This window comes from Protopterus annectens, chromosome 4.part0 (genome assembly GCF_019279795.1).
Source record: "Protopterus annectens isolate FY-2018-M chromosome 4.part0, PAN1.0, whole genome shotgun sequence".
In the NCBI taxonomy this organism is placed as follows: Eukaryota; Metazoa; Chordata; order Ceratodontiformes; family Protopteridae; genus Protopterus; species Protopterus annectens.
In genome coordinates this window covers 852,783,154-852,809,760 of record NC_056733.1, presented here as the reverse complement: position 1 = coordinate 852,809,760, position 26,607 = coordinate 852,783,154, and the positions used below count along the sequence as shown (strand labels likewise).

The following is a 26,607-nucleotide window of genomic DNA, read 5'->3' as shown; positions in this document are numbered from 1 at the left end:
CGACATAAGGGATAGGACCTGGTTCCGCCCTGTTTGTTGATGTACCAGACCACGGACATGTTGTCCGTCTGTACTGCAATAGTCCCCGTGGGAAGAAAGTCGTCGAGGGCTTGCAACGTTAAAAGCACTGCTCTCATCTCCAGGACATTTATGTGCAGGTGGTATTCTATGGGTTGCCACATCCCGTGGACCATCCTGCCCTGATAATGCCCCCCCCACCCGATCAGGGAGGCATCCGTGGTGACTGTGGCAACTGGAGGAGGGGGAACAAAGGGTCGGCCCTGATGAAAAAGAGGGGAAGATATCCACCATCGTAGATGGGTTCTGCACGACTGTGTTACCAAGATTTCGTTTCTCATAGGCAGATTGTGGTACGACCACTGCGTGAATAACATCCACTGCAGGAGACGCATGTGGAAGCGAGCCAGTGGAAGAAGAACAATGGCCGCAGCCATTAGGCCTAGAACTTTCAAGACAAACCTGGCTTTGATCTTGTTGCTTAGTAAACAAATTTCTGGATGTCCAGAATCCTTTGATCTGTTAGCCTGGCTAACATTTTGACGGTATTTAACTCTGCACCTATAAAGGTGATAGATTGGCAAGGCAGCAGAGAGGATTTTTCGAAATTTACCGAAATTCCCAGTTTCTTGCAAAGCTGTAGGGTGTAGTCTCTGGACCGAAGAAGCCGATGCTTGGTGGTGGCGGAGAGGAGCCAGTCGTCCAAATAAGGAAACACCTGGAATCCTCGACGTCTCAGGTGAGCTGTGACCACTGCCATGCATTTGGTGAACACTCTGGGGGCTGAAGTGAGGCCAAAGGGCAGTGCTCTGAATTGGTAATGGCTGGCTCCCAGCCGAAAGCGGAGAAACCTTCTGGAGCGTCTGTGAATCTTTATGTGATAGTACGCACGCATCCTGAAGGTCTATCGAGCACATCCAGTTGTCCTTGCCCAGAAAGGGTAGAATGGATTGCAGCGTGACCATCCGGAATCTTGCCTTCTTGACAGACTTGTTTAGTCTGCTTAGGTCTAGTATCGGTCTCCAATCTCCCGTCCTTTTGGGGACCAAAAAGAATCTGGAGTAGAAGCCGGATCCTACTTGGTCTGCCGGCACTGTCTGGATGGCTCTTTTTTCCAGGAGTTTTGAAACCTCCTGTCTTGCCAAATCCCTTTGACCGGGTGAGATGTCTGGAAGGGATTGTAGAGGTACGGGAAACCTTTCGAAGGGGATTTTGTAACCCTCGGATATGATCGACTGTACCCACTTCTCTTGGGATAGGGATTGCCAGGCTACTGGGTACAGTGAAATTCTTCCCCGACTGCCTCCAAGGGTGGACAGTCGGGCAACACCTCAGGGATGCTGAAAGGGCTTCTCAGGAAGAGACTCCCTGTTGCCCTGGTTATGAGGACCCCCCCTGCCTCTAGGGCGGCATCTATTATTGTTACCCCCTCTGCCTCTGGGGGTAAACTGACCACGTGTGTCCGTCGTAGCTCCCTGGGCTTTTCGGAACCACATCTCCCCCCCCTTCTGACCCTTGGGATAAGGTCTAGAAGGAGTGGAAAACTGGACTCCAACGGCAGAAAGAGTTTTACCGTCCTGCTCACATCTGGTCAAAGTATCCTTCACCTGAGGTCCGAACAAAGCCGAACCGTCAAAGGGGGTGTTGGTGAAGGACGCCTAAAAGGGTTCCGCAAAATTACACAGCCGCATCCAGGCTTGGCGTCTAAGAGCAACACCTGTGCCTGCGGCCCTGCTCGCTCCATCGGCCGCATAAGATATGAGCCGCATGGAGGAGTTAGATATGGAATTCAGGATAGCAAGCTGTGAGGCAATCTTTTCCTGAGCCCCAGCAGCAGAAGGATCCTGGACTACTTCTCCCAGTTCCTTGAGAATATCTCGTTGAAGCCTGGTGAAGTGACAAAGGTAATTCAGCGACGATAGCAAAGGTCGCTGAAGAAAACATCCGCTTTCCATACCTGTCCATGGTCCTAGAATCCTTATTAGGAGGATGGACAGGTACTGAAAGATCCGCCAGTTCCTTCTTAGTGGCCGCCGCTACCACCATAGCATCCACAGAGACACCTTTGGACAGGAACTGTTTATCCGAAGGGGCCGTGATGAACTTGGATGGTCTCCTGGGGACAGGTTCCACAGAATCTGGAGCCGCCCACGCCTTCCGAGCCACTACCTGCATGAGTGGGTCGAAAGGCGGAGACACCCAGGAGGTGGAGGGTCGGGATCCAAAAGCCTCCAGGTATACCGACTCATCCTCGGAGGGGTCAATGGAGGCCAATTCCCCGTCTGTTTGAGGAGCTCAAGGATGTCTGAAAATGAGACATCCTCAGAGCGGGACCGTGGGGAACCCTCCGACTCATCTAAGTCGGTATCAGATGTAGTAGACTCAGGGGAGTCTGTGTGTTTCCTCTTACACGTCCTCTTCCGAGGGGTTCCCCTGCAGGGTCAGGAGAAACTTGAAGAGGAGGAAATTCCAGTGGGGAAACCTGGGGCGATGGATCCCTGGGCCTGAGAGCAAGAGGCTGGCAAGAGGCATCTGCAGGCACTGATGAGGGAGGAGCTAGAGGGATAGACCGTTGACCAGGCTCAGAGGCCAGGACACTCCTCATCACCTCAAAGGCTCCTCTCCCCGGGAGACCGGAACACACCCGCTCCGAAGAAACAGGAATGGTCGGCTCCAAGGAGAGAGAAGGCTCTGAGGCCGATGTCGGCGCCGAGCTTACCAAAGCCGAAGCCCCGAGGGAGAGCGAGGTCGGACAAGGGTCCGATGCCACTAGCCCCCTCGGAGCCGACAGTGGAAACCCGACGACCGGATCCCTCCAAGGAAGGTCTCAAGGAGGAGATCGGAGCCGAAGATGACGGAGCCGAAGGATGTATCGGCTCCGGCATCGAAACAGTCGCTGTCCCAAGAAGCTCCGGCTCCGAACTCTGGGGTGGAGTCGGAGGAGGAATCTCAAGAATCGGGCTATAGCGAAGTCTGTTGAGACGGGCTATGGAGCATTTGGGCCAGTGCCTGAGACTTCAACAGCCTGCTTACCACCCTCTCCAAATCGTGGTCAGACAGCCTGGAAGATCTCGAAGATCGGCTCCGATGGCTCCGCTCCGACAAAAGGAGATCCCGGAGCCGAATGGATACTCATAATAGAGGGGGACCGAGATCTCTTACGGGTCGAAGCCATCGGAGCCGAAGTCCCTAGAACTCCAGATGGAGCAGAGGATTTCTCGGTTCCGATGCTGGATACAGCGTCGGCTCCAGCCGGAGCCGACAAGGCCACAGTAGTCAGGGTATCGGAGCCGGCCGGCACCGAACCCACTACTCGAACAGAAGAAGTATCGACTCCAGCCGGAGCCGATATCGGCTCCGACGGAGCCGGAGCCACCGGAGGAGGCTTGGACACAGTAGCCTGAACCTTCGGTGGCTTAAGAGGTTTTCCTGACCCTGACTTAGGAGGAGAACCTTCAGGTTTAAGCAAACCTCGGAGGATTAATTTGTTCCTCCTTTCCTGCAGGACTCTCTGGCTAAAAGCATGACACAACGCACAGGAGTCCTGCAGGTGCAAAGGCCCCAGGCAATAAACACAAGAAGTGTGACCGTCTGTCAGAGACATTTTCTGACAGCACTGGTCACACTTCTTGAAGCCTGAGACCTTGCCTTCTTTTGACATCCTAGAAGGGAGAAACACAAACAGTCCCAACTAACACACCAATTAATCCCTTACACAGACACACAGGAAGGGAATAACTTGGGGAACTAGGCCTGACTCAAACTTTTTATAAGAATTTCAGTTTAAAGTTTTTAAAGGAAGGGAATAGGGTGGGCTGTAACTAAGTACAACGGCAAACAGGTCCACCACAAGAATAGAGTCACAATACGGCTAAGACCACTGGAAAATGCAGGAAGCAATTTTAATCCACAACTGAGCGCTTTCACCAGAAACCTGGTATCATCAGAGTCAAAAAACAATTTGTACACATCCAGCATGTTCTTATATACAAATAGAAAAACCAATGAATCAATTATCATTCCTTAATTGATGAAACATCCTTAAAGGTAAACTAGGCAAAACCAAGAACATTTTTTAAAAAGACATGTATATAAACAAATGTAAAATGTACACAAAAGTAAATATAAATCAATTCATTGATCTAAAAATATAAATGTAAAATATATATATATATATATATATATATATATATATATATATATATATATATATATATATATATATATGTGTGTATATACTTCATAACTTAATAACAAACCTAACCTAGCTAGAAGTGTAAATCACAAAATGTAAAAAAAATTTTTGGATTAAATCTAAAATGTAAAAAGTATGCACATAATGGATTCAAAAGACAATAATAAATATAATTATGTTGTTCAGAATGTAAACAGAAATATAACAAATTCAGATGCTAAAATGTTTCCTAACAAAGAACTAGTCAGTATAGTTATATAACAATACAACATAGACTTGTTGTTACTGCAACCATCAAAAGGATTATATATATATATATATATATATATATATATATATATATATATATATATATATATATATATATATATATATATATACATATATATACATATATATACATATATATAAAACTTTATATTAGACAGTCATCCAATAAATGAATTACAAATTAAATGAAATTAGATCTAAATTTTAACAAAGGTTTTAAGCAAATACTTTCGTTGATCCCCGGATGTTTGGTAGCATTTAACCTAATCTGCCATTCCATTTCACGGAGTGCAACAAGATTGTCAACATCCCCAAATACATCAGATTTAATTTTGTCCACTACAAAAAATAAAATTTTTTTGAATTCGTGACAAGTCCTACTATGTAAATAAAGGGCATTGTGTTCATCCTTTCTTCTAATGGAACCACAATGTTCCCTAATTCTCTCTTTTAAACATCTTGTAGTCTTGCCTACGTAAAAAGCATCGCAGGTCATACACGATGCAACATATACACAAAACTTGGTGGTGCAGTTGCATCTCCCAGGACATGCAATAGAACGTCCATAGCCTGCCACCATCAGGTTGGAACCAACTGCTATATATCTGCACCATTTGCAATTGCCACATTTGTTCATGGTTGATCTCAAATGGTGGTCACTTTTTCTCTCTAGTATGTCTTTCAAATTCTTATAAAAAGTTTGAAAGGAAGGGAATAGGGTGGGCTGTAACTAAGTACAGACTAAACTAACACTAAAGGGAAAAAATAAACCCCTAACTACACTTTTTCTTATTTTACCAAGAAAAAAACTTACCTCAGCTGGCAAAGGAGACCTCTTTCGCTAAGTGGCAAACGAGATCTGAGGTAGTTCCGCCTTGCATCATGGGATATAGGGTTGCCTCGAGCTGGTAAAAGGAGTTCTCGAGCTAAAGCAAGTGCCGAGTACGGCTCCAAACCCATCCAGCAAGAATGAAGGCGAGATTGACAACTTATCAAAATATTTGAATTTGATAAAGGTTTTTAAAATGGTTATTCAGTGGAATACCTGGCGCAAAGAAAGATAGGAATACTTATATCAACTGCAACAGGAGCTCCAATAGTGACAGAAGAGGATAAAAAAAGACAATAAACGTAGATTTGTAGTACTAAGAGGCTACTGGCAAGGGATAAGGATTACACTGGGATGCATTTATATTCCACCAAAAACTGCTATAATGGAACTTAAGAAAATTCTGGGAGAAATAATCTGCTTTCAGCATGGAATATTACTTATAGGTGGGGACTGGAATTTGATTTGTAACAGTGAAGGTGTGTCTGGGGGTCCCAGAACAGAAAATGTAACAAAAGGAGGGTAGATTTTTGAAGAAGTTTATGAAAATATTTTGTCACAGAAGTTGCAAATTCAGTAACAGGAGCTCAGAATTAATTTACATATTGTTCCTCAAGATACAAAAACTGGGCTAGGCTAAAGAATTTACATTTCACAGGAACACGTGCATTTAATTGGAGGTCTTGACATGCACCTAATAACCATTTCAGATCATGCACCAGTAATAACTAAAACACAAAACACAGGGTAATGAAATAAAAATGAAACACTAACACTTTCCCACTTATCTGTTGAAAAGGGGGGAATATAAGGAATGGGTAGTGGAAATTATTCAGAAGCTAGTAGAGAAGACAGAAATTTCTTCTGAAAATATAGCCAGGGATTGGGATAAAATAAAAATGGTGTGTAAAAATAGGGTGGAAATGAAAGAAAGGGAGATATGGTTAAAAAGTACCAAGAATTATTTAGAGACAGTGAAAAATTCAAGTATTGCAAAATATGGGGAATTCCACAGAATAAGAGGAGCAAGTGCAGAATTCTAAACAGATAAGGGATTACTTCAATAATATGCATGAGTTAGAAAGATTGCTATTAAGCTACTGTTTTTGATAATAAGCTACTGTTTTTTGAAAACTATCAAGCACAAACTTTTATCACAACGACTCAGACAACAGAAAGTAGAAGGGGTGGACACCAAGCTTAGGGAGCCTATAACAACAAGAAGATGACAAGGGATCTCTTAGAAGCATTAGAAATATTTTGGAAATTCTATGAAAATCTGTATAAAGCAGAGAAATACGGAAATCAAGAAAAGGTACAAATGGAAATATTTATGGAAGAATTAAATATGCCAAGGTTAGCAGCAGATGAGACTCAATTACTAACAGGATAGGAGGAGATATATAACCAATCTACAGGAAATTCCGTAAAAGTCTGGAAGCTAGGATGGGGGAAAAAAAACGATAAAGATCTGGAGAGAGTGTTGTTTAACAGTATTTTAAGAGGAGAAGTACCAACATCCTGGAAGAAAGCAGTGGTAGCTGTAATACCTAAAGAGGGTAAAGGTCAGCTTCATAAAGGCCCACTTCAATACTAAAACATTATAAAGTGTTTATATCTACAATGGCTAAAAGACTGGCAAAAGTGATGCCTAAATTGATAGCTACAGATCAATGTGGTTTTGTGGAGGGGAGGCAAATATTTAACATTAACAGAACATTGACGATCCAGAGGGAAGCAAAATGTAAGAAAATACCACTGTTGTTGGTGGGTCTTGATGCGAACAAGCATTTGACAGAGTAAGCTGGGACTTTATGAGCAGGGCAGTTGAAGCATTTGCATCCCCTGATAAAAATTATAAGCTTGATTAGGAGGATATATGAGGGCTCAGCGTCAAAAATTAAAGTGGGTGGGGGTCCTCTCTGAATTTTTGCTTGAGGAGAGGAATTGGGCAGTTTCTGCTTGAGCAGAGGAATCAGGCAGGGGTGTCCTCTCTCTCGCCTTTGTTATTTACATTATATTTAGAACCATTGCCAAGAAAAATAAGGGACTCAGAAATGAAAGGATACAATTGTTATGGCAGTCAAGCTGGCTCTATTTGCAGATATTATTTTATACCTGACAAAACCAGAAAAGGACATTACACTGTTGTGGAACAATATGAGACCGTTTCAGATCTTTTCAGGATACAAAATTAAATGAAGCTAAAACAAAGGCAATAGCAGTAAATTATGTATCCACACACAAGCTGGTTCAGCAGTATCCATATTTATGGGACATGATAAAATGAAGTATTTAGGAGTATGGATTAAAAATGATTCTGATGTGGCAGCTAAGAATATGTGGGAAGAGATCAAACAAAAGATAATACAAAAACTGAGAAAAGGGAAGCTCTGTTATATGGATATCAATAGTAAGATACAAGAAATTAAAAAGTCCTTTTAGTCTTATATACACAGGTCAGGCATATTTTTTATCAACCAGAGGAGAAGTTGTGGATATCAATTAATAAAGAGCTGAAGGATTTTATCTGGGAGGGTAAGATGGCAAGAATCAAGTGGGATAAGCGGATTCTTCCAATAGAACAAGGTGGATTGGGATTACCAGATTTGAAGGGGTACTTCAGAGCAACACAGTTAAGGTTTCTATACATAGCACAAGCAGAAAACTACAATTCAAAGTGGAAAGAGATAATGAAATGGGGGAAGCTCAAGAAACAAGGACAGACTGGGATTGTGGATGCAAATGTTTAAGGAGAATAACAATCATACTGAATATTATAGTCAAACGAGCAGAAAGTATTCTAAGAACTAAGCCAACACAGGAATGGAAAAATGAGATTCTGAAGATAGGGATGACTACAATTAGGGATATTGACAATAGGCAAGAGGGGGCTGGAATTTATTGGAGAAAACTGGCAAAGGAACCAAGGTATTGGGAACAAATAACTAGAGAGAGAAAGGTAATAGAGTGGTAAGATGCAAATAATTTATTTGGACTGCAGGTTAGAGTGCGCCTTCCCTATCAAGGACTGATATCAGAGTACAGGCAAAGAGAAAGAAACACGGGGGTCCTAAACAAAAGACCAGCACTGGTGGAGTATTTAGTAGACTCTAGAACAGATGCTGTTAAAAAAAAGGAATAATTAGTACAGCATATAAAACAATGCACGATAACTGCAATAAAATCAGAGGAGGATAGAAAGGATTGGGAAGACAGACTGGATAAGCAATTCACAAAAACAATTGAGGCATATATGTATGCCTCCAAGACATGCAACAAACTTTAGAAACTTTAGGATCTTTGCTTGGAAATGTTTACCATAGGTATTTTTATACCCCAAGTAGACTCCAAATAATTTTTCCTCAGGTACACAGCAAATACTGGAGGGGTGATGGGGAAGAAAAAGGTAACTGGGAACATACTTTCTGGGAGTGTAATCAGTTGGCAGACTTTAATGGTTCTCTGCAGACTGTTCTGTCAGAGAAACTGAGTGAGCACATTTGGTGTAACTAAGGAAATTATTTTTTAGCTATGAAACATAATCAGAATTGCCTAGACATAGTAAGGCCTTGTTGAATCTAATAATGGTGGCTGCTAAAAAAAAAAGTAATTACTAGAAAATGGAAATCAAAGTCTAAACCAACTGTACGAGAAATATCGAATACAGGAAGAGATAAAACTGGAATTAGGATCTTTAGAAAAGGCTAGAAAGAAATTGCAAAGGAAAAAAATGGGAACTGTGGGAAGAATATATGCAGAGGAGGAACAAGGTTTAAAAGAAGGCAAAATTTGAATGAGCTATGTAATGTTTGACTGACAATGACTGGATAGATTATAGAGATGCATAATATTTGCAACTACAGTTGTGTCATCATGGTTTTTAATGTATAATGTTTGCATGGTTTATTTTCATTTATATAAATGTAGGATTGCCCATGTCATACATGATAATTTAATAAAGATGTTTCTTGTTTAATAAAAAGAAGAAGCAGAAGTGCATCCAGAACTAGCCCCAGAAACATACCACGCTGGTGGTATCCCAAATTAGACAGGATATACAACAAAAGGAAAGAAAAATATGCAAAAATCAGGAACAGCAATTCACGTAAATATAAAAACTCTCTCAAACTAAACAGGCAACTATGAGGGCTAATCAATTTAAACAAAGACAGCTTTGAGTTTAAGATAGCCTTTCAGGTGAAGAGATAATCATAAGGCTTTCTTCAGCTATGTCGGGAACCTCAAGGGCAGCATACAGCAATGTGCTGAACTGGTGGTTAATGGTGCTACATTCAGAGAGTCTAGCGATAAACTGAACCAGTTAGTGGACGAAATCAGTTCTAGCTTTACCCTCCGCAAACATACAACCACCCATTTCCCAAGAAATAGTTGGAGGGGTTATGTTTAAAGGTATAACTAGGGAGCATGCACTGACTGTGCTCCCTATAGTCAAAAACACAGCCTCAAAGGGCCCTAAACATCCTGGGATGCCTCCTCAACAGTGTAAAATATGACTTCTCAGGAGCCCTGGAATTACCATTTAACTAAAGTCTTAAAACAGGCTTTGTGCCATGAGAATGGAGGATTGTGACAGTCATTCCCCTTTATAAGGGTGGACCTTCAACAGATCTTGGAAACTACAGACCCATTTGTCTGACTAGTCTTATTTGCAAAGCCACAGAAAGAATTATCATTGAAATTATCAATGACACAGGATACCTCCAAACACTGGAGCCATCCCAGTTTGGCTTTATCAAAGGAAGGTCATGCTTACTGAACCTGGTGGACTTTGAAAAGATCACTAAGGTAATGGATGAGGGGAAAGGGGTACATACTGTCTACCTAAATCTGATTAAAAACATTTGATACAATACCCTGCTCAGGCATTGTCAGCAAACTTATGGAACTGGTATAACCCCCTTTATAACATGCTGGATAGCTAAGTGGCTGATGGATAGACCCAAGAGGTTACGATTGCTAAGGCCACCTGCACAAAGAGGCAGGTCACCAGTAGAGTCCTTCAGGGCTCTGTGCTGGGCCCATTCCTCTTTGGCATCTACCTCTCGGAAATCAATGTCAAAGGCCTCTGACTGGCAGAGTTCGCTGATTGCGAACTGGAAGCAGTCACTGAACCCCAAGAGAAGAACACCCTTCAGGAAGTTCTAACACAGACAAACGCTTGATGGAAAGCCATGGCTTAGAACTCAATGCCAAGAAATGCATTATAGTACCTTTTAGGAAGTCGGTCACACTGGTTAACTATGTTATCAATAAACTACCCATAAAAACTGATTCACTAGTCAGGGATTTGGGAACTCAAGTAGACAGCAAGCTAGCATTTAATAAACATGCGTCCAAGGTAAGAAATTCTTTCCATGTTGCTCAACTTATAAGTAAGGCCATGGCATGTAGTTCCTGAGAGGTCATCATATTTTTATAATAGATGACAAGTAAGAGGCAGGAGTATTGGCCTCAAATCTACAGGTGTCAAAAGATGACTGATGAGGAAACATCAAAATGAGAGGGGAAGAGAACGTTTTCTTGCTGCCCTTGAACCCAGTGGGGAAGAAATGACATCTCTATCTGTGCATTTACCAGGGTCCTAATCATCTTTTTCCAGCACAACTTCATTAACACAGGAGGACTGCAGAGAGAGAGCAAGACAAATTAAATGACATAGCTGACTGAGGTCAGGAAGAAGCAATAAACTTTGATAATTCCTATTCTAAAAAAAAAAAAAAAAAAAAAAAAAAAAAAACTACAATGATCATTCTTCTAAGAGGACTATCCGGAGCTAGTCTGGTAATCTCCTTAACCAGAAAGGTTCTCTAGTCCCCAGCATAATCTTAATAGCTGGAGAAACAGTCTCAACTCCAGGAATTTTAGGAGAGACTGGTTAAGTCCTAGAGGACACTCTGAAAGCCTCATCCTCTTCCACTCAACATTTCTCCCTCCTCTGACCTTTAATTTCAATCACAGGAACTTTCTCTGAAAAGCAAGCCCTTCAAAATTAGCTTAGTTTTATATTTATTCAATGTTCTCCATGCAAAAGTAGCACATGTCTAATTTGAATACACCACACCGAAACAAACAGCGCATAGATTATGTTTATTCTGCAGTGTGTTTTATACCTGCATTTTAGTGTCTTCCAAAGCCTGAACATTTGTCCTAGTTATCCATATCACAGTAACAAGTACAAAATGCAATGTTGGGAAATAAAAAACAAACGTTTACCACATACACAAAAATGTAGCAGTTGGCAAAATCAAAAAATGTGGCTCTTGTAGCCTAATCTTGGGGGGGGGGGTATGGTGGGTAAACTTATAACCTTCCAAAAAGAAGAGACGCTTGACAGCTCTGACCTGAAAATTGAAGGAATTTGAAATGGCATCAAAGAAAACTGGAACCAAAGTAAATTAACCAGCAAGGACAAATACATACTGTGAAATTAAATAAATAATAAAATAAACTACAGCCTGGAACAGTCCATCAGATGCTAGCTTCTCAGTGACAAAAATTCTGGAGAGGTGGGAGGAGTAAAGCACTGTGGCAACTAGGTCAGGAGTTTGACCCTGAGCAAGTCTTAAAAGCTGCTCAGCTAACTAAGGCATACAACAGCTAGCACCCCCTGTCAAAGTGGATAGACTGGATCATAGGTCACCCACATTTTTCCTGAGGTTGGTAAAGTAACGCATACATTTGTACATTTAACTGAAAATTAAATAATGCAAAAGAAAGAGAGAAAATTGAGTTTGAGTTTAACAGTTTATAGGACATATAAACTAGTACAGAAATTTTCAATAATTCTGTATCTATATTAAATTATATATCAGACATCTCCATGATTTACCTTGTTTATCTGTATCTTGAAACTCTGTGACCAATGCCTGTAAATACTCAAAACGATCTGTATCATCTAAATCAGATTTTGTAGAGGACATCTTCAATAACGGTGGAAGACAGATGAATCACTGTTCTGTAAAAAAATAAAAAAATGTTTTTCAGACATTTAAAAATATACTACAAGGAACTATCAGTTTCAAGATAGTGGCAATTGTATATGAAAAGTTCTGTACTTACCAAAACGATACAGCTGGATAAGTAGGTCAACTCTCATTAAATTTTGGGTTTAATGCTGCTATCAAGCTTTTTATAACTGTAAGAGACAGAATACAGGAACAGGGCTATAGTAAGGATATAACTTCTAGATATGTTATGATAAGGTCCAGCCTTATAACAGCAAGACAGAGTTGCAGGCTCCTATTTCTGTGTGGCTTCCATACGTCTGATTATCGTTGCCACAAAGGAAGGCCCACATCAGGATATTATACCCAGCTTAAAGGGATTTATGAAAATATTCAATGAAGAGCAAGTAGCTGTTGCACAAATGCCATCCAAGGCCACACTGAAAAAAGGCCAGAAAAAAGCCACTGCTGTTGCCGGAGGAGTTCCAAGTTAAAACAACATAGGCTTATTGTAGTTTTCATAGCAAAATTTAATGCAGTCAGTCAAGCACTAACCCATGTTAATTTTAGACTCTAGTTTCTATTTGGAGAGGATATGAACAAAGAATGACCTTTCTGTATGACATGGTCTTGTCCGCAAAGCTATAAATATCCATGCAATGTAATAACTACTCAACTCTTCTGAAACAGTTGGGGAAAAAGACCAGCAAGGAGAAAAAGAGGACTGATATGCACAAATGCCTTAACTTTACAAAGAATGCCAAATAAAGAAGGTGTACTGAAAATGTGCAACTCGACACATTTTTAGCTGAAGTAATGGTTATTAGGAAAATAGGCTTTCAAAAACAAAAAATTTCTAGTCTTGCATGAAGCTAGTTCAAAAAAGGGTAGTGTGAACTACTGTCTGCAGAATACAATTAATAGGAATTCTAAGAATAAAGGTGCCCTTTAAAAAAGGGTTTACATGCTTTAAAGGAAGCCAGAGACATGGATTTTGACCCCTAATGAAAATGAGTACATCCAAGTGTACCTTTATAGAAAAATAGCTGGGACCAGTATCAAGGAGTCTTTACCTCTAGACTAAGCCCAAATGGAAAAAATGTCCATTTACTTTGTATATTTTTTTAATCAATACTGGACTTGTGAGGTTATGCAAGAATTGAAACTGTCCCAGATTGATTATGTGACTATCAAGAGAACTGGAGACCATGCAGTTAGACAAAGGGAGTGGGGATCCAGATGGGGCTTCCCAAAAGGAGGGGAAAAGTATGACCTTGAGGACCTTAGATGAAGAAGTTTCTTCAAAAAGTGAGGTATGAACAAGAGGAACCAAACTTGTTGAAACCAAAATGGGACTAAGAAAATGACCATGTGCTTGCACCGTTTCACTTTCTTGATTAGCCCTTTAAAGGAAATTAAAAAAAAAAGTAAGAAATGTGAAATAGAGCCATATACGGATGATGACATCTCTGCCAGGGGAAAAATGACAAGAGCAGAAGTTGCAGCACTTGGCATTGCTTGGAGAGGCAAAAAGTTCACTGCAAAGTTTCAAAAGTAACAAAAACCTCTGTGCAACTGAGGGACTGAGAATCATTTTTGTGGAATCAGAAATCATGGTCAAAATCTGTTTACAACTGTGCTAGTTTCCCTTGGAATGGGGTTTGCAATCAGAAAGTAGATGGTGACAGCCCACTCCCAACCCCTTATTAATCTTCAATACAAAAAGATTTGAGTGGGTTTGTCCTTGCTTCTTGATATCAAACCACCATGTTGTCAAAATAATGGTGATCATGAAAGGGAGTCTTAGAAAGATTGAAATGTGAGAAGGACTACTCTCACTTCTAGAATAATTATGTGTAATCTAACCTCTGGGTGTGAAAGGCACCTTTAGAAGTCTTCCCTTGATAATGGCCATCCTAGGGCAGTGGTACCTGTAATGACCACCACTGGGGTTATAGGGATTAGAAATTGACTTTAGTGTCAGATATGTCCTTCAGGTTTGGCTCTCTTTCTGTTAAGACACAGGGGCTGTGACTTCTGCCCACTGAACTCATAATGGTCACTGAAGGACTATCACAGAACATTCTGCAAAAGGTACCATCAGAATTGCCACTATCATTCTTCCTCAGGTCCTTACGCAAAATGGAAACAGAACAATTTGGCAGGCCAGTTTCTGAAGTTAGGTTTCTGGCTGCGGGTAAGCCAGTTCTGCATTAAACGGTGTTCAGGCTGTAGCCTATAAATATGGACAGCTGAGTTGGATCCAAATGGGACTTTGCAGTGTTCAGTGTGATCCCTCTGGACTGAAAGACAATGGATTAAGGACTCCTAGGCAGAGCTCATCTTTTCAGTGCTGGATTGGTTAGGAGCCAGTCCATATACACAATGAAATACGAGAGAGGGGGTTTTTTTTTTTTTTACAAATCTTTTAGTTTCCTTAAACATATTGTTATATACAATAACAGAAGATGATTAACTGAAAATGATTACTATTCATAGAGAGATAAAGCCATTAGTCATTCAAGTAATCAGCAAGTACACTTAAGATTTGTTTTCTCAATATGAAGAGAGAAAAAAGAAAAAGATACAGTCATGGAAGAAACATGACAATGTTAACGCTATTAATACACAATATTGTTACTGGCACACAGAGAGAGAGGGATTCTGGGTAGAAGTAAAGCTTGAGAGTTTTTGGCTGGTACGAGCTGCAGTAACGGCCAAGTCAGTTCCAATATCAGAACCGAGCCCATCTGTCAAGGGTAGAATGAAGTTTGACAACATCAGATCTAGCAGCACACACGCTATATTCCAACTTGGGTGGATGGCTGTCGAAGCAAGACCTCACAATTTCAGTACCTTCTGTAATTCCCCTTCTGTTGACCCTGATAGATTCCTCTGGCTTGGTTAATCCTTCAAACTACTCAAGCATCTCTGGTTGTGCTGAAAATTAAACTCACTCAAAACTGCAGACATTGCTATCAAGTAAAATATCAGGATGCAACCCTACCCCTTAATATTTTTTAACACAGATGGGGAACCCTAATAACTTAATTCCACTAACATAATATTCTTCCAACTAAAAATGAAGTACATCCAAATATATGTTACTTTTATTTACTTACTTAATGCTTAACTGACTTGGTGGGCTTGTACAGGACCCTTTTCAGCCACCATCCAGGCCATGAGCCAAACAGAACACCACAAAATGCAGGCTGGAGAAAAGAAAATTACAGAATGTAAAATTGAGAGTAAAACATGCACAAAAGAAAAAGAAAACTAACAGTAGGACAAGTGTCAAAGGAAAAATATACTTTAAAAATGATCAAAACATGGTAGGAAAAACGTGCTAATACAGAGTTTGTCTAACCAGAAACAAGAAATACTTTTTTTATACATTCTTAAACTGGTTATGTCCTACCAAGCTGACGTAACAGATTACCACCTTTTTCATCATCATCTGCTGACCATCTTTCCCATGAATTTCTGCTGATTTATCAAGTTTTATGTGAAACTTCCTGAGGAAAACATGGCCTTGATTACTCCCAATTAGATACATGTTATGTTACCATTCAAGGTACTATGGCTAACTCAAGCACAATGCTAGCAGTTCATTTCTCTAATATTCCTTTGTCTACGTCATCTCTAAGTTACTGCAGCTGCATGTTCCCATCCTTCGAACAGAGCCGATTGTCTAAAATCATTACATTCACAGACTATAGTATTGTTCATTCATTCGTTCCTGACCTAGCAGATAAGCACCTGCTTCTCAAGTACATTTCCAAAAGGCATAAACATGAATATTGCTGTGCTAGCAGTTACTAGATCAGAGGGCAACTTGCAAGTTTCAGAAAGCATACTGCAGTTTTCAAAAAGCATCTTTTTCAGTCTCATATGAAACTCAATTTGTATAAAATACAGTGCATGAAAAATAGGATGAAAAGCGTATTAAAATACTTGGTTATTAATTGGCATTAATCATACACACATTAATACATATTTTTCTAACATTTCCCTCCTGTTGATACTTTTTTATTCTATTTTCAAAAAACAACAAAACAGTTTGCTTCTTTTCCTAACCTCTTCCACTCAGGATTTGCAGTTAAGAAAGTCATTCAGTTTAAACTTTTATGAAAGTGTTTCACATTCTAGCAACTCTTCATATTCAGTACTTTGATACATAGTCTCAGATACTGATATATCTATGAAGTATTTGATTAATCTCTTCATGCAGGGGATTCCACAACAAACACAAACTCCTATTAGGAGTAATCCTACCCCAATGGCAATCAATATGTTCATAAAGATGGAACCCCACCCCCCAAATACACTCTGGAAAAAGTCTGTCAGAGGGTTTGGGCCTGGCTTGGTCATGGCCAACACTTGCTGAATCACCTCGAGATCATCATTAATTTCATGCTGATGGTCAGGAATAAATGCACAGCATTCTTCTTTGATTAAAGCGCAAGTCCCACCCCTCGCTGCTAGGGTGAAGTCAAGAGCCATTCGGTTTTGGAGTACTACAGTTCTCATGGCATTCAGTTCATCAGTTATCAGTTAAAGAGCAGAAAAAGTCGCATTACTCATTACTTCGAGAAGTTGATAGTTTTCGCAGCTCCCATATCGATTTAACTGCACCATATGCAGGTAATATACCTGCCCAGGATATGACAGCATCACTCAAGTCCATGTGCACAAGTTTGGTTCCCACATCGCGATGGTCTTTCCAGCCCGCTTCGATCCGTCCCACTGGATTCTCAGGTTTCTTAACAGTCTTTTTGGTCACGTCTCTGGTATTTCGAATATTTTCCCGAGGCAAAACTGCAGTGTGTCAGGTGGCCGGAACCAGGTACCCCAAAAAACAACTGCCAGACCAATTCTCAGGTAACCATTTATATGCTTTTTTACCACACACAAAACAAACAGTCTACCTTAGTCGTTATTGGTTATGAAATGACTGCCCTGCATGAAACATTTTCCTATCCATTACAGATAACAGTTTTAAAAAGTACAGGATTGCGTTGTACCTGATCAAGAGTCTTCTGCAGAGATTTCAAAAATGAGTCATAATCTGTACTACAAGATCCACTCAAATCATTTGGTTTTCTATAACATTTATACTGTACTGTAACATTACACTTACTCCATCCCACTTGGATGGTGTCATTTTTGTAAAAACATACAATTCCTTTTTGTGTCACAGGCAAATACAGTGCTACATCATGTGCTTTAATAGCAACGGTGTCAAAAACCAGATTTTCCCAGGTCTCATTGACCCCTAGGGGGATAGCAGTCATCAATAAACCCCCGTATGCTGTTGGTATGGCCGTACACACCCAGCAGTTCGAAACATTAAAAGTCTCAGCATACACACGTGTAATTGCCTGATAAGTGTTAAAGTTCGGATGCCAGTCTATGTTTGCTTCATTATGTCTAATCAGTTCGACTTTTATGGCAGGAAAAAAGGAGTGGCCACAACAAAAAGAACAGTGCGATTAGCATAGCAATTAAAATGATCATACAAGTTTTCTGAGGTTGCTCAATGTCTCTATTCACTCTGTACCTGGCCATTTCATTCTTGTTGTGCAACAGTAACAGTTTTTGTCCAATTCAAAGTTCTTAACCAGTTTACAGTGCGTCAAATGAATCCAGGAAGCTCGCTCTGCGATCTTGACTGCAGTGGGTGTTGACAGTAGTACCTGGTACGGTCCTTCCCACTTCGGAAAACTCCAATTCTTTCGCTTCACAATCTTCACCCAGACCCAGGTGCCTGGGGCTACTGGTGCTTCCGATTTCGGTTGTTCTTTATCTGAAACAGAATTTAACTGCAAAAGTTTGTTATTCAAAAATCGCCTCATATACCTTGCAAGTGAAATGTCAGCCTCCTGCTCTGCAGACATGAGAGGCTTCCACTGAGGTGTATAATATGCCCTCCCAAACAGTTTCAAAAGGAGTTAATCCCTTTGCATTTGGAACAGTTCTCATGCTCAACCGTGCTAAAGGCAAACAGTGCACCCAGTTCTTCTGTGTCTCGGTCATTAACTTCCTAAGCTTGTTCTTCAACACCCCATTATGCCTCTCTACTAACCCTGCAGATTGGGGGTGGTAAGCACAGTGATTTTTTAACTATATCCCAAAATAACGACCAAGTTGCTGTACTGTTTGGTTCACGAAATGTGTACCGTTATCACTATAAATCTTTTCCAGTATGCCAAATCTGGGTATAATTTCTTTAACGAGGACCTTTGCAACAGTAGCTGCATCTGCATCTGGATTTTTAGTCGGAAAAGCTTCTACCCATTTGGAAAACATATCTATAATAAGGCAATACTTTTTATTATCGCATTTATTCAATTCTATGAAATCCATACAAATAGTATGAAACGGATATGGTGGTGTAGGGAAACTCCCTTGCTTAGGCTTCAATGCCCCTTGTGCATGATGCTTGTTACAAACATAGCATGCTGCACAAAAATTTTTTGTATAATTTGTAAATCCATAGGTTGCAAACACTCTATTCACTAACTGTACCACCCCCCCTGTTGAGACATGGCTCTGCCCATGGCTCAAAGCTGCATATCTAACAAATTAGATGGCAAAATTGGTTTCTTTTCCTTGGAGATGTACAGTCCCCTTTTCAAGGATTGCTCCTCGTTTTACCCACTTCTGTTTTTCTACATTTGTAGTAAGTGTCTGCATTGTTTTTAACATTTCTAAGTCTCAGAGGGTTGTAATTCCTCACTCAAAAGAAAAGCTTCTGAGGCTGAAGCTGCTTGCTTCGCAGCTGTATTAGCCCGTGCATTACCTTTTGAAATCCTATCCTGTTGCTTTGTATGTGCTACGCATTTGCAAATAGCTACTTTTTTAGGTAACTGAATAGAATCTAATAGATCTAAAATAAACTGCGCATGATTGGTTTACCAGTAGATGTTATCATTACTCTTTCCACTGCTGCGCAAAAACATGTACAGTAGAAAAAGCATACTGACCGTCAGTATAAATGTTCACTTTCTTACCTTTTGCTAAGGTACATGCCCTTGTCAAGGCAATCAACTCTGTCGCTTGTGCAGATAAATTGTGCGGTAAAGATTTTGCTTCTAAAGTTTCAGTATCAGAAACGACTGCATACCCCACTAGGATCTGTCCTGTAGGACCCATCCTGCACGAGCCGTCCACATAGTATGTCACCTCGGCATCATCCAAGGGAACATCCGTAAGGTCTTGTCTAGGTAGTGTCTTTGCTCAATCTCCTGCAGGCAGCAGTGCGGTTTGCCATCTGCAGGGGGTTGGGAGCAAGGTTGACGGATTCAGAGTTGTGCAACGTTCAATTGTCATACGAGGTTGCCTCAACAGTATAGTCATACAGGAAAGATGTCTAGCAGGAGAAAGATATGCTACTTTTTCTTGCAGTAAAATAATTGCGACTGCATGAGGCACTCTCAATGTGAGAGGGTGGAATAGCAATACTGAGGCCGAAGCCTGCACTGCCACTGCAGCTGCAACTACTGCTTGTACACAGTGGGGCAAGGACCGCACCACTGGGTCCAACTGTGATAAGTAGTAAGCTACGGAGCGTTGCTTGTCCCCATGTTGCTGTGTCAATACTGATGTCATATAACCCTGCTTACGGTCTACAGTTTGAATAAATTGCTTATGATAGTTTGGTAATCCTAAAACTAAGGATGATGCTATCAGTTCTTTCAGCTTGCAGAAAGCTGCTTCTGGTGTCCATTGTAAATCCTGTGCTGCCATCGGCTTTTTGAATATTAAAAATCGGCCAGCGGAGCAGATTCCAAAGCATAATTTGGTATCCAGCTTTCGACAAAAATTAGTAGTTCCCAGGAAGGACATCATTTCCTTCTTGGTAGTTGGTCTAGGTGCCTGTAATATTGCTGTTTTTCTATCCTAGTCTAATATTCTACCTTCCTTGGATATTGCATATCCCAAGTACTTAACTTGTTTTCTCCAAAGTTGTAGCTTGTCCTTGTTTACTTTGTGACCTTGAGTAGCTAAAAACTGTAATAAAGCTATTGTGTCCTCCTTGCATTCTTGCTGGGTGGGGGCTGCCAGCAGAATGTCATCTACATAAAAGTAAAATCTGACTACCTCTCGGTGGGATGAATCCCGCCAGGTTACTTGCCATTTCTTGTGCAAATATTGTTGGACTTTCACAATATCCCTGTGGTAACCTTGCATATGTATACCGCTTTCCCTGAAATGTAAATGCAAACCAATATTGGCTGTCAGGGTGCATCGGTATCGAGAAAAATGCATTACTAATATCTACCACAGAAAAATATTTTTGCTTAGGCTTTAAATCATTCAGTAAGGTGTGTGGGTCTGGCACCGTCGGTGCCCTGGGTATAACTGCTTTATTTACAGCTTGTAAATCTTGGACCATACACCATTCCTAGTTTGTTTTCCTGACAGGAAATAAGGGTGTATTACATGGTGAATCGGGTGATTCTATTAAGACTCCTTCCTTAAGTAAGGCTGCTATTATAGGCTTGATTCCCATCTCTGCATCCTTTCTCAAGGGACACTGTCTTTTCTGAAGTCTAAATGCCGACTTTGGCGCAATAGTAACTGGGGTCCTGCTGTTCATATAAGTCCTACATCTGATTTCCCTGCTGACCAGAGAATGCCTGGTATGCTTCGCAAGGCTTTTTCCTCTTCTTCCAATAAGAGGAATACTCGGCTATTCTCACTAGCCTGTGAGTGTACAGCTGGGTGTGTCTGTTATCCAATTCAATTTCTATTTCTGTACTCCTTGTTCAGAGAGCTCTAATTCTGTCTGCTTTTCCCACCTTGTGACTTTTTCACCTAAGTCTGCCCATTTCAAATTTTTATTCTTAGTTGAGCTAACATGTGGCAATCGATTAGATTTGTATAGTGCTAAAAATTCCTGGGGCAATGAACAGCTTACTACACTGTTTCCTTCTGCATCCCAGTACAAATTTCGTAACACTAGTCTGTTTGCATGGTTCTGAAACAATTCCTGTTCATAATCTTTATCAGGTCCTGGTCTATTACAGTAATATAGAGTACAATGCAACAAATGCTGTTTGTCAATGTCGAGGGAGGGGGACTTTCTGATGGCTATGTTAATCAGTTCTTCGGTCACTGCCCCTGGACCAGTCGTAACTAAGTCCTGGCTGTACCAATGTCTCAATCTCCAGTCGCACCACAAAAGTATCCATTTGTCGCTGTGCTTCCATACCCTGCATGGCTGGAACTACGGCTATGCCAAATGTCGAAAGATTTTACTCTTCTAACATATTCTGGAAGAAATCACACCAAGTTCTTGTAAGCAAGTAAAACAGCTTTATTTTACATGCATGGAGACCTGCTACATGATAGTAGTATGCCAGCAGTCTGGCTACTTGTACTTTGAGCTCTGCTTTTATAGACCCTTCTGCACGTACACACACGTAGCACACAGAACATTTATCAGAAGTGATAGTTTGATTACTTTTTTACCAGCTAGTACCACAATTATTCTTGCAACATTAACTTTCTTATCAGCAGTTTAAAATTAACTTCTGCATTCCTCAGTGATAAACACATTCCAGAACATTTCAGTTTGCACGCAGTGAACATGCTTAACCCTTTATATACAGAATACAAAATATGTTGAACTTCAGTATTTTTCCACATTTCCCCCCTTACAACATTTTGTATACATCCCAGATACGTTTTATACCTTCTCATAATCAGAAAAATATGCTTTTGTAGCATTGGCAGAGATAACCTTCGATATTATCATTTTGATACATGGTATGCAACAGCAGCCAAGCAGCAAAAATATGACTGCACCAATACATACAGCAATTAAAATGTTCATCAACACAGAACCCCAGTTTCCAAATAAGTTTTGGAAAAAGTCAGTCAAGGGGTTTGGACCAGGTTTATTTAGTTCAGAAACTTGTTGAATTATTTCAAGATGGCTCTGGATCTCATGCTCGTTATCAGGAATAAACTAGCAGCACTCTTCGTGTATGAGAGCGCAAGTACCTCCCTTCGCCGCTAGGGTGAAATCGAGCGCCATACGGTTCTGCAACACTACTGTTCTCATCGCTGTTAATTCGTCCGTCACCAATTCTAGCGCTGAAAATGTCGCATTACTCAGAGTTTCTAACAGTTTTCTCAGTTCCCAGATGGATTTTACTGTCCCATACGCTGGCAAAATACCAGCCCAAGCAATTACATCATCACCTAGGTCCATATGTGAGAGTCCTTTGCTGCTGATGTGCGCCACGTCATGGTGATAAATCCATGATGCATCAATGTTACCTACGGGATTAATAGGTTTATTAAGAGAACGTGCATTTCGTATTTTACCTTGAGGTAATGCATTCACATGTCTGATAGCTGGTATCAGATATCCCAAAAAACAACTTCCTGACCAGCCATATGGTAGCCATTTATATGCTTTCCTACCACAAATAAAATAACAATCATTCGTTTTGAGGGTAATATTGGTTGGAAATTCATAACTCCCATTTGGCTTTAGTCCCTTAAATAACAGGCCATACACATATAGCATTTTTTCAACAAAACTAGTATCATTTACATTGATGTCTTTTTTTATAGCTCCAAACTTGGTCTCACACTGCCCTTCTAGGGTACAATTATGGACTATTGTCAAATTACATTGGCTCAGCCCCACCTTAACTTTTCCAATCTTTTGAAAACACACTGTTCCGTTTTGGCGCCCCAGAAGAGGCAGCACCACCTTGTCTCTCAGTGGTACTTCTGTGGTTTCAAACAACAAATTATTCCAAGTATCATTTATTTCCAGAGGGGCTGTCCCTAACATTAAGCCACTATGTACAGTAGGTATTGCAGTACATACCCAACAATTTGAGAAATTCATTGAGGATGCATATGCATATTTAATCGCTTGATATGTATTAAAGTTTGGATGCCAGCTGGTGTGTTGGTCTCTTTTTGAATGGCTAGCTTCATTAAAAAACAGAAATGGCCAAAACAGAAATATTACAATCACAATAGTTATAAACAATAAAATATTGCAATAGAACCATTTTCTTATTCTCATTATTGTCCTTCATGGTTACTGCTGTCTGTTTGTTCCCCAGGGGGATTCAAGTTTTTATCTAACTTAAAATGTTTTACAATTTTACAGTTCGTTAGGTGGATCCATGAGGACCTTTCTTTAATCCGAACTGCCGTTGGAGTTGCGATCAACACCTGCATGACTTGTAAGGTTTGTAAATCAAACTTATCTGTTGGTTGTAATTCTGTAAGTGTGGTTTCAAGTGAAAAGGTACTGGACATAGCTGCCTCTTTGGCTGCTTTGTCTGCTAGGGCATTACCAAGTGATACCGGGTCCTTAGCACGGGTATGAGCAGCGCATTTACAGATGGCCAAACCCCGTGGCCGTTGGACGGCTTGTAGTAATTCAAGGATTAGTTCTTTGTGCATGATGTCTTTTCCCCGAGGTTGTAACCATCCCCCTATTTTTCCATTGCTGAGCAAACACATGCACCGTAGAGAAGGCATATTGACTATCCGTATAGATAGTGACATTCCTGTCCTCCGAAAGGAGACATGCCCGTGTTACAGCAATCAGTTCCGCTGCCTGAGCGGATAAGTTCCCAGGGAGTGGTCTTGCCTCTATTATCTGAGTTGCAGTAGTAACTGCATACCCTACCTGCGTGGTGCCTGTTTCTGTTTTGCGTGCCGACCCATCTACAAACAGTGTCCAGTCCGCATGTAGTAAGGGTTGATCTTTAAGATCCCGTCTTGGTAGAACTTTAGAATGTATGAGATCTAAGCATACATGCGGGATACCGTCTTCAGCAACGGGTAGCAATGTCGCTGGATTTAAGGTAGTGCATCTTTCAATTGTCATGTGTGGCTGTGATAACAGCGTAGTCATACAAGATAAATGTCTGCTAGGTGACAAAAATGTTAACTTGTCCTGCAGAAGGATGACTGCTACGGAGTGTGGGACTTTTAACGTAAGATCATGGAACAATACCAACGTGGCAGATGCTTGTACCGCCAAAGCGGCTGCAATTACTGCTTGCACACAGTGTGGTAATGCTCGTGCTACTGAGTCTAATTTACTAGAGTAAAATGCCAATGGTCTTAACTTATCTCCATACATTTGCATTAAAACAGATGTCATAAATCCCTGCTTGCAATCTACAGTCTGTATAAAGGTCTTACTGTAATCTGGAAACCCCAATGTCGCTGACACAGCTATCAGTTGCTTGATTCTAGTGAATGCCTGTACTGCCTTGTCTGTCCAGTGCAGCAAATCTTTTGCCGCCATCGGTAGTGCAAAAATTAAGTCCGATAGCGGGTGCACTTCGGCATAGTTGGGAATCCAACTACGACAGAAGTTCGTAATGCCTAAAAAGGACATCATTTCCTTTTTTGTAGTTGGCATGGGGGCTTGTAAAATAGCATTCTTTCTACTGTCATCTAATCGCCTGCCCTTCCCAGAGATAGTATAACCCAGGTAACGTACTTCTATTTTACAAAATTGTAACTTAGACTTATTTACCTTATGTCCTTCGTGTGCCAGAAAGTGTAGTAGTCAAATAGTCTCGGACTTAGAGTTCTTCCGTAGTCGCGGCCAGGAGGATATCATCCACATACAGCAGTAGGTGGCACCCTTGGGCGGGTTGGAACTGAGCCAAATTGGTGGACATCTCTTGTGAGAAGATGGTCGGACTTTCGCAGTATCCCTGCGGTAACCTGGTATAGGTATAACGCTTGCCCATAAACGTAAATGCAAACCAAAATCTATCATCTTCCTGTAAGGGAATGGAGAAAAAGGCATTACTAATATCAATTACAGAAAAGTAGTTATCCGTTGGAAGGATATCGTTCAGCAGAATAGACGGATCCAGGACCATGGGGGCCCGAGGTACCACTGCGGCATTTATTGCCTGTAAGTCTTGTACCATCCTCCATGTCCCATCCATTTTTTTTTTACTGGAAATAAGGGTGTATTACACGGTGAGTCTGTGCACAGAATTAATACTCCAGCTTTCAAAAGTGCTGTGATTACCAGTAAAATGCCCTCCTCTGCCTTTCTGCTCAAATGATACTGCCGTTTATGAGGTCTAAATTCTGACTTGGGTGTAATCTTTACCTGTCCTGCCGTTCTAATCAGTCCGATATCGTGCTGACCCTGCGACCATAATGAGTTTGGAATCGTCTGCAATTGAGATTCCTCCATGGGGGTAAGGAGACATGGTCATAATGTCCCAGGGGATTGTATCGGTTCGTCTTCCCAGAGGTGCACGGTCGGTCTGGCTTGTGTAACCCAGTTAAGTTTTTGAACCTGAACACCTTTACCTGCCAACTGTTCTGGTGTCCATCCTACCCATTCAGTTATTTTCTTACCCACGAGGTACCATGACATTCCTTCACCCTCCGTGACTGAAATATGTGTGGTTAATTCATTCTTATACAGCAGCTGCATATCCCTTGTAAGGTTACATGTGACTGCAGAATTACCTAGTGTGTCCCAAAAAAAGCTATGCAATACTAGTTTGGTGACTTTAAAACTAAGAAATTTATTTTCGTATTCTAAATCAGGTCCGGCACATTTTCTGTAATACATTGTGCAATGTAATGGATCTGACACCTTCGGATTTTTTATTCCATATTTGCTTAATGCCAAATTTGTAAGATCCGTCACTACACTCTGGGGGCCTGTCTCTTATCAAATCATTACTATACCAGTAATGTAGATCTCCCTGCCCCTCTAATAGCATTGCACTATTTGGTTCAATTCTCCTTGTCACCATCCCAGTGGAGGTTGGGACGGCTGCTATGCCGAACACTTGCATTAAATCTCTTCCTAGTAAATTTACTGGGCAGATTTTTGAAATTATTACTCGGAACCGTATGGTTTGGTTCGTCTCTGGGTCGGTAAACCACAGAGGTTTGGACAATGGCTTTGTAAATACGACCATTTGCTGCTTTTACAAGCACATATTCATCCGAAGTAACATCGGATGATATGGCAGTACTTCTGACTAACGTTCGTGAAGCCCCTGAGTCACAAAGGAATTCTATGTCTCGGCCCTCAACTTGCAATGTGATCACTGGTTGGGATTCCAATTGCATAGTTGATGCTAGTGCTGTTAGATTTACCATTTGATATTCCTCATTTTCTGCCATTTCCTGTCCCCACCCATCGTCTTCACTTGTACCTACTTCCCCATTCTCACTTTCTTCTTCTTCCTCATACCCTCCATCTACGTCCTTCTGACAGTCATATAGTCATGCGGTACCACCGGAAGCAGCCATCGGTTTCTCCGGTCCTCTGCAATCTCTGGCAAAAT

At 41.0% G+C, this 26,607-nt stretch overlaps 1 protein-coding gene across 4 annotated transcripts in view; it reads right to left on the bottom strand.

Annotated features, from left to right (window-relative positions):
- Positions 1–26,607, bottom strand: part of ARMC7 (armadillo repeat containing 7) — a 268,224-nt gene that overhangs the window by 213,504 nt on the left and 28,113 nt on the right. The window contains exons 1-3 of one of the 4 annotated variants that reach the window (XM_044068810.1): positions 15,403–15,529; positions 12,396–12,471; positions 12,166–12,291 (exon numbers count right to left, since the gene is read on the bottom strand). In XM_044068810.1, the coding sequence (XP_043924745.1) occupies positions 12,166–12,256 (91 nt within the window). In that variant the 5' untranslated portion in view covers positions 12,257–12,291; positions 12,396–12,471; positions 15,403–15,529. Of the gene's footprint in view, positions 1–12,165; positions 12,292–12,395; positions 14,676–15,402; positions 15,548–26,607 lie in introns of those variants that run through there. The other 3 variants (XM_044068809.1, XM_044068811.1, XM_044068812.1) reach the window with 3 other exon arrangements.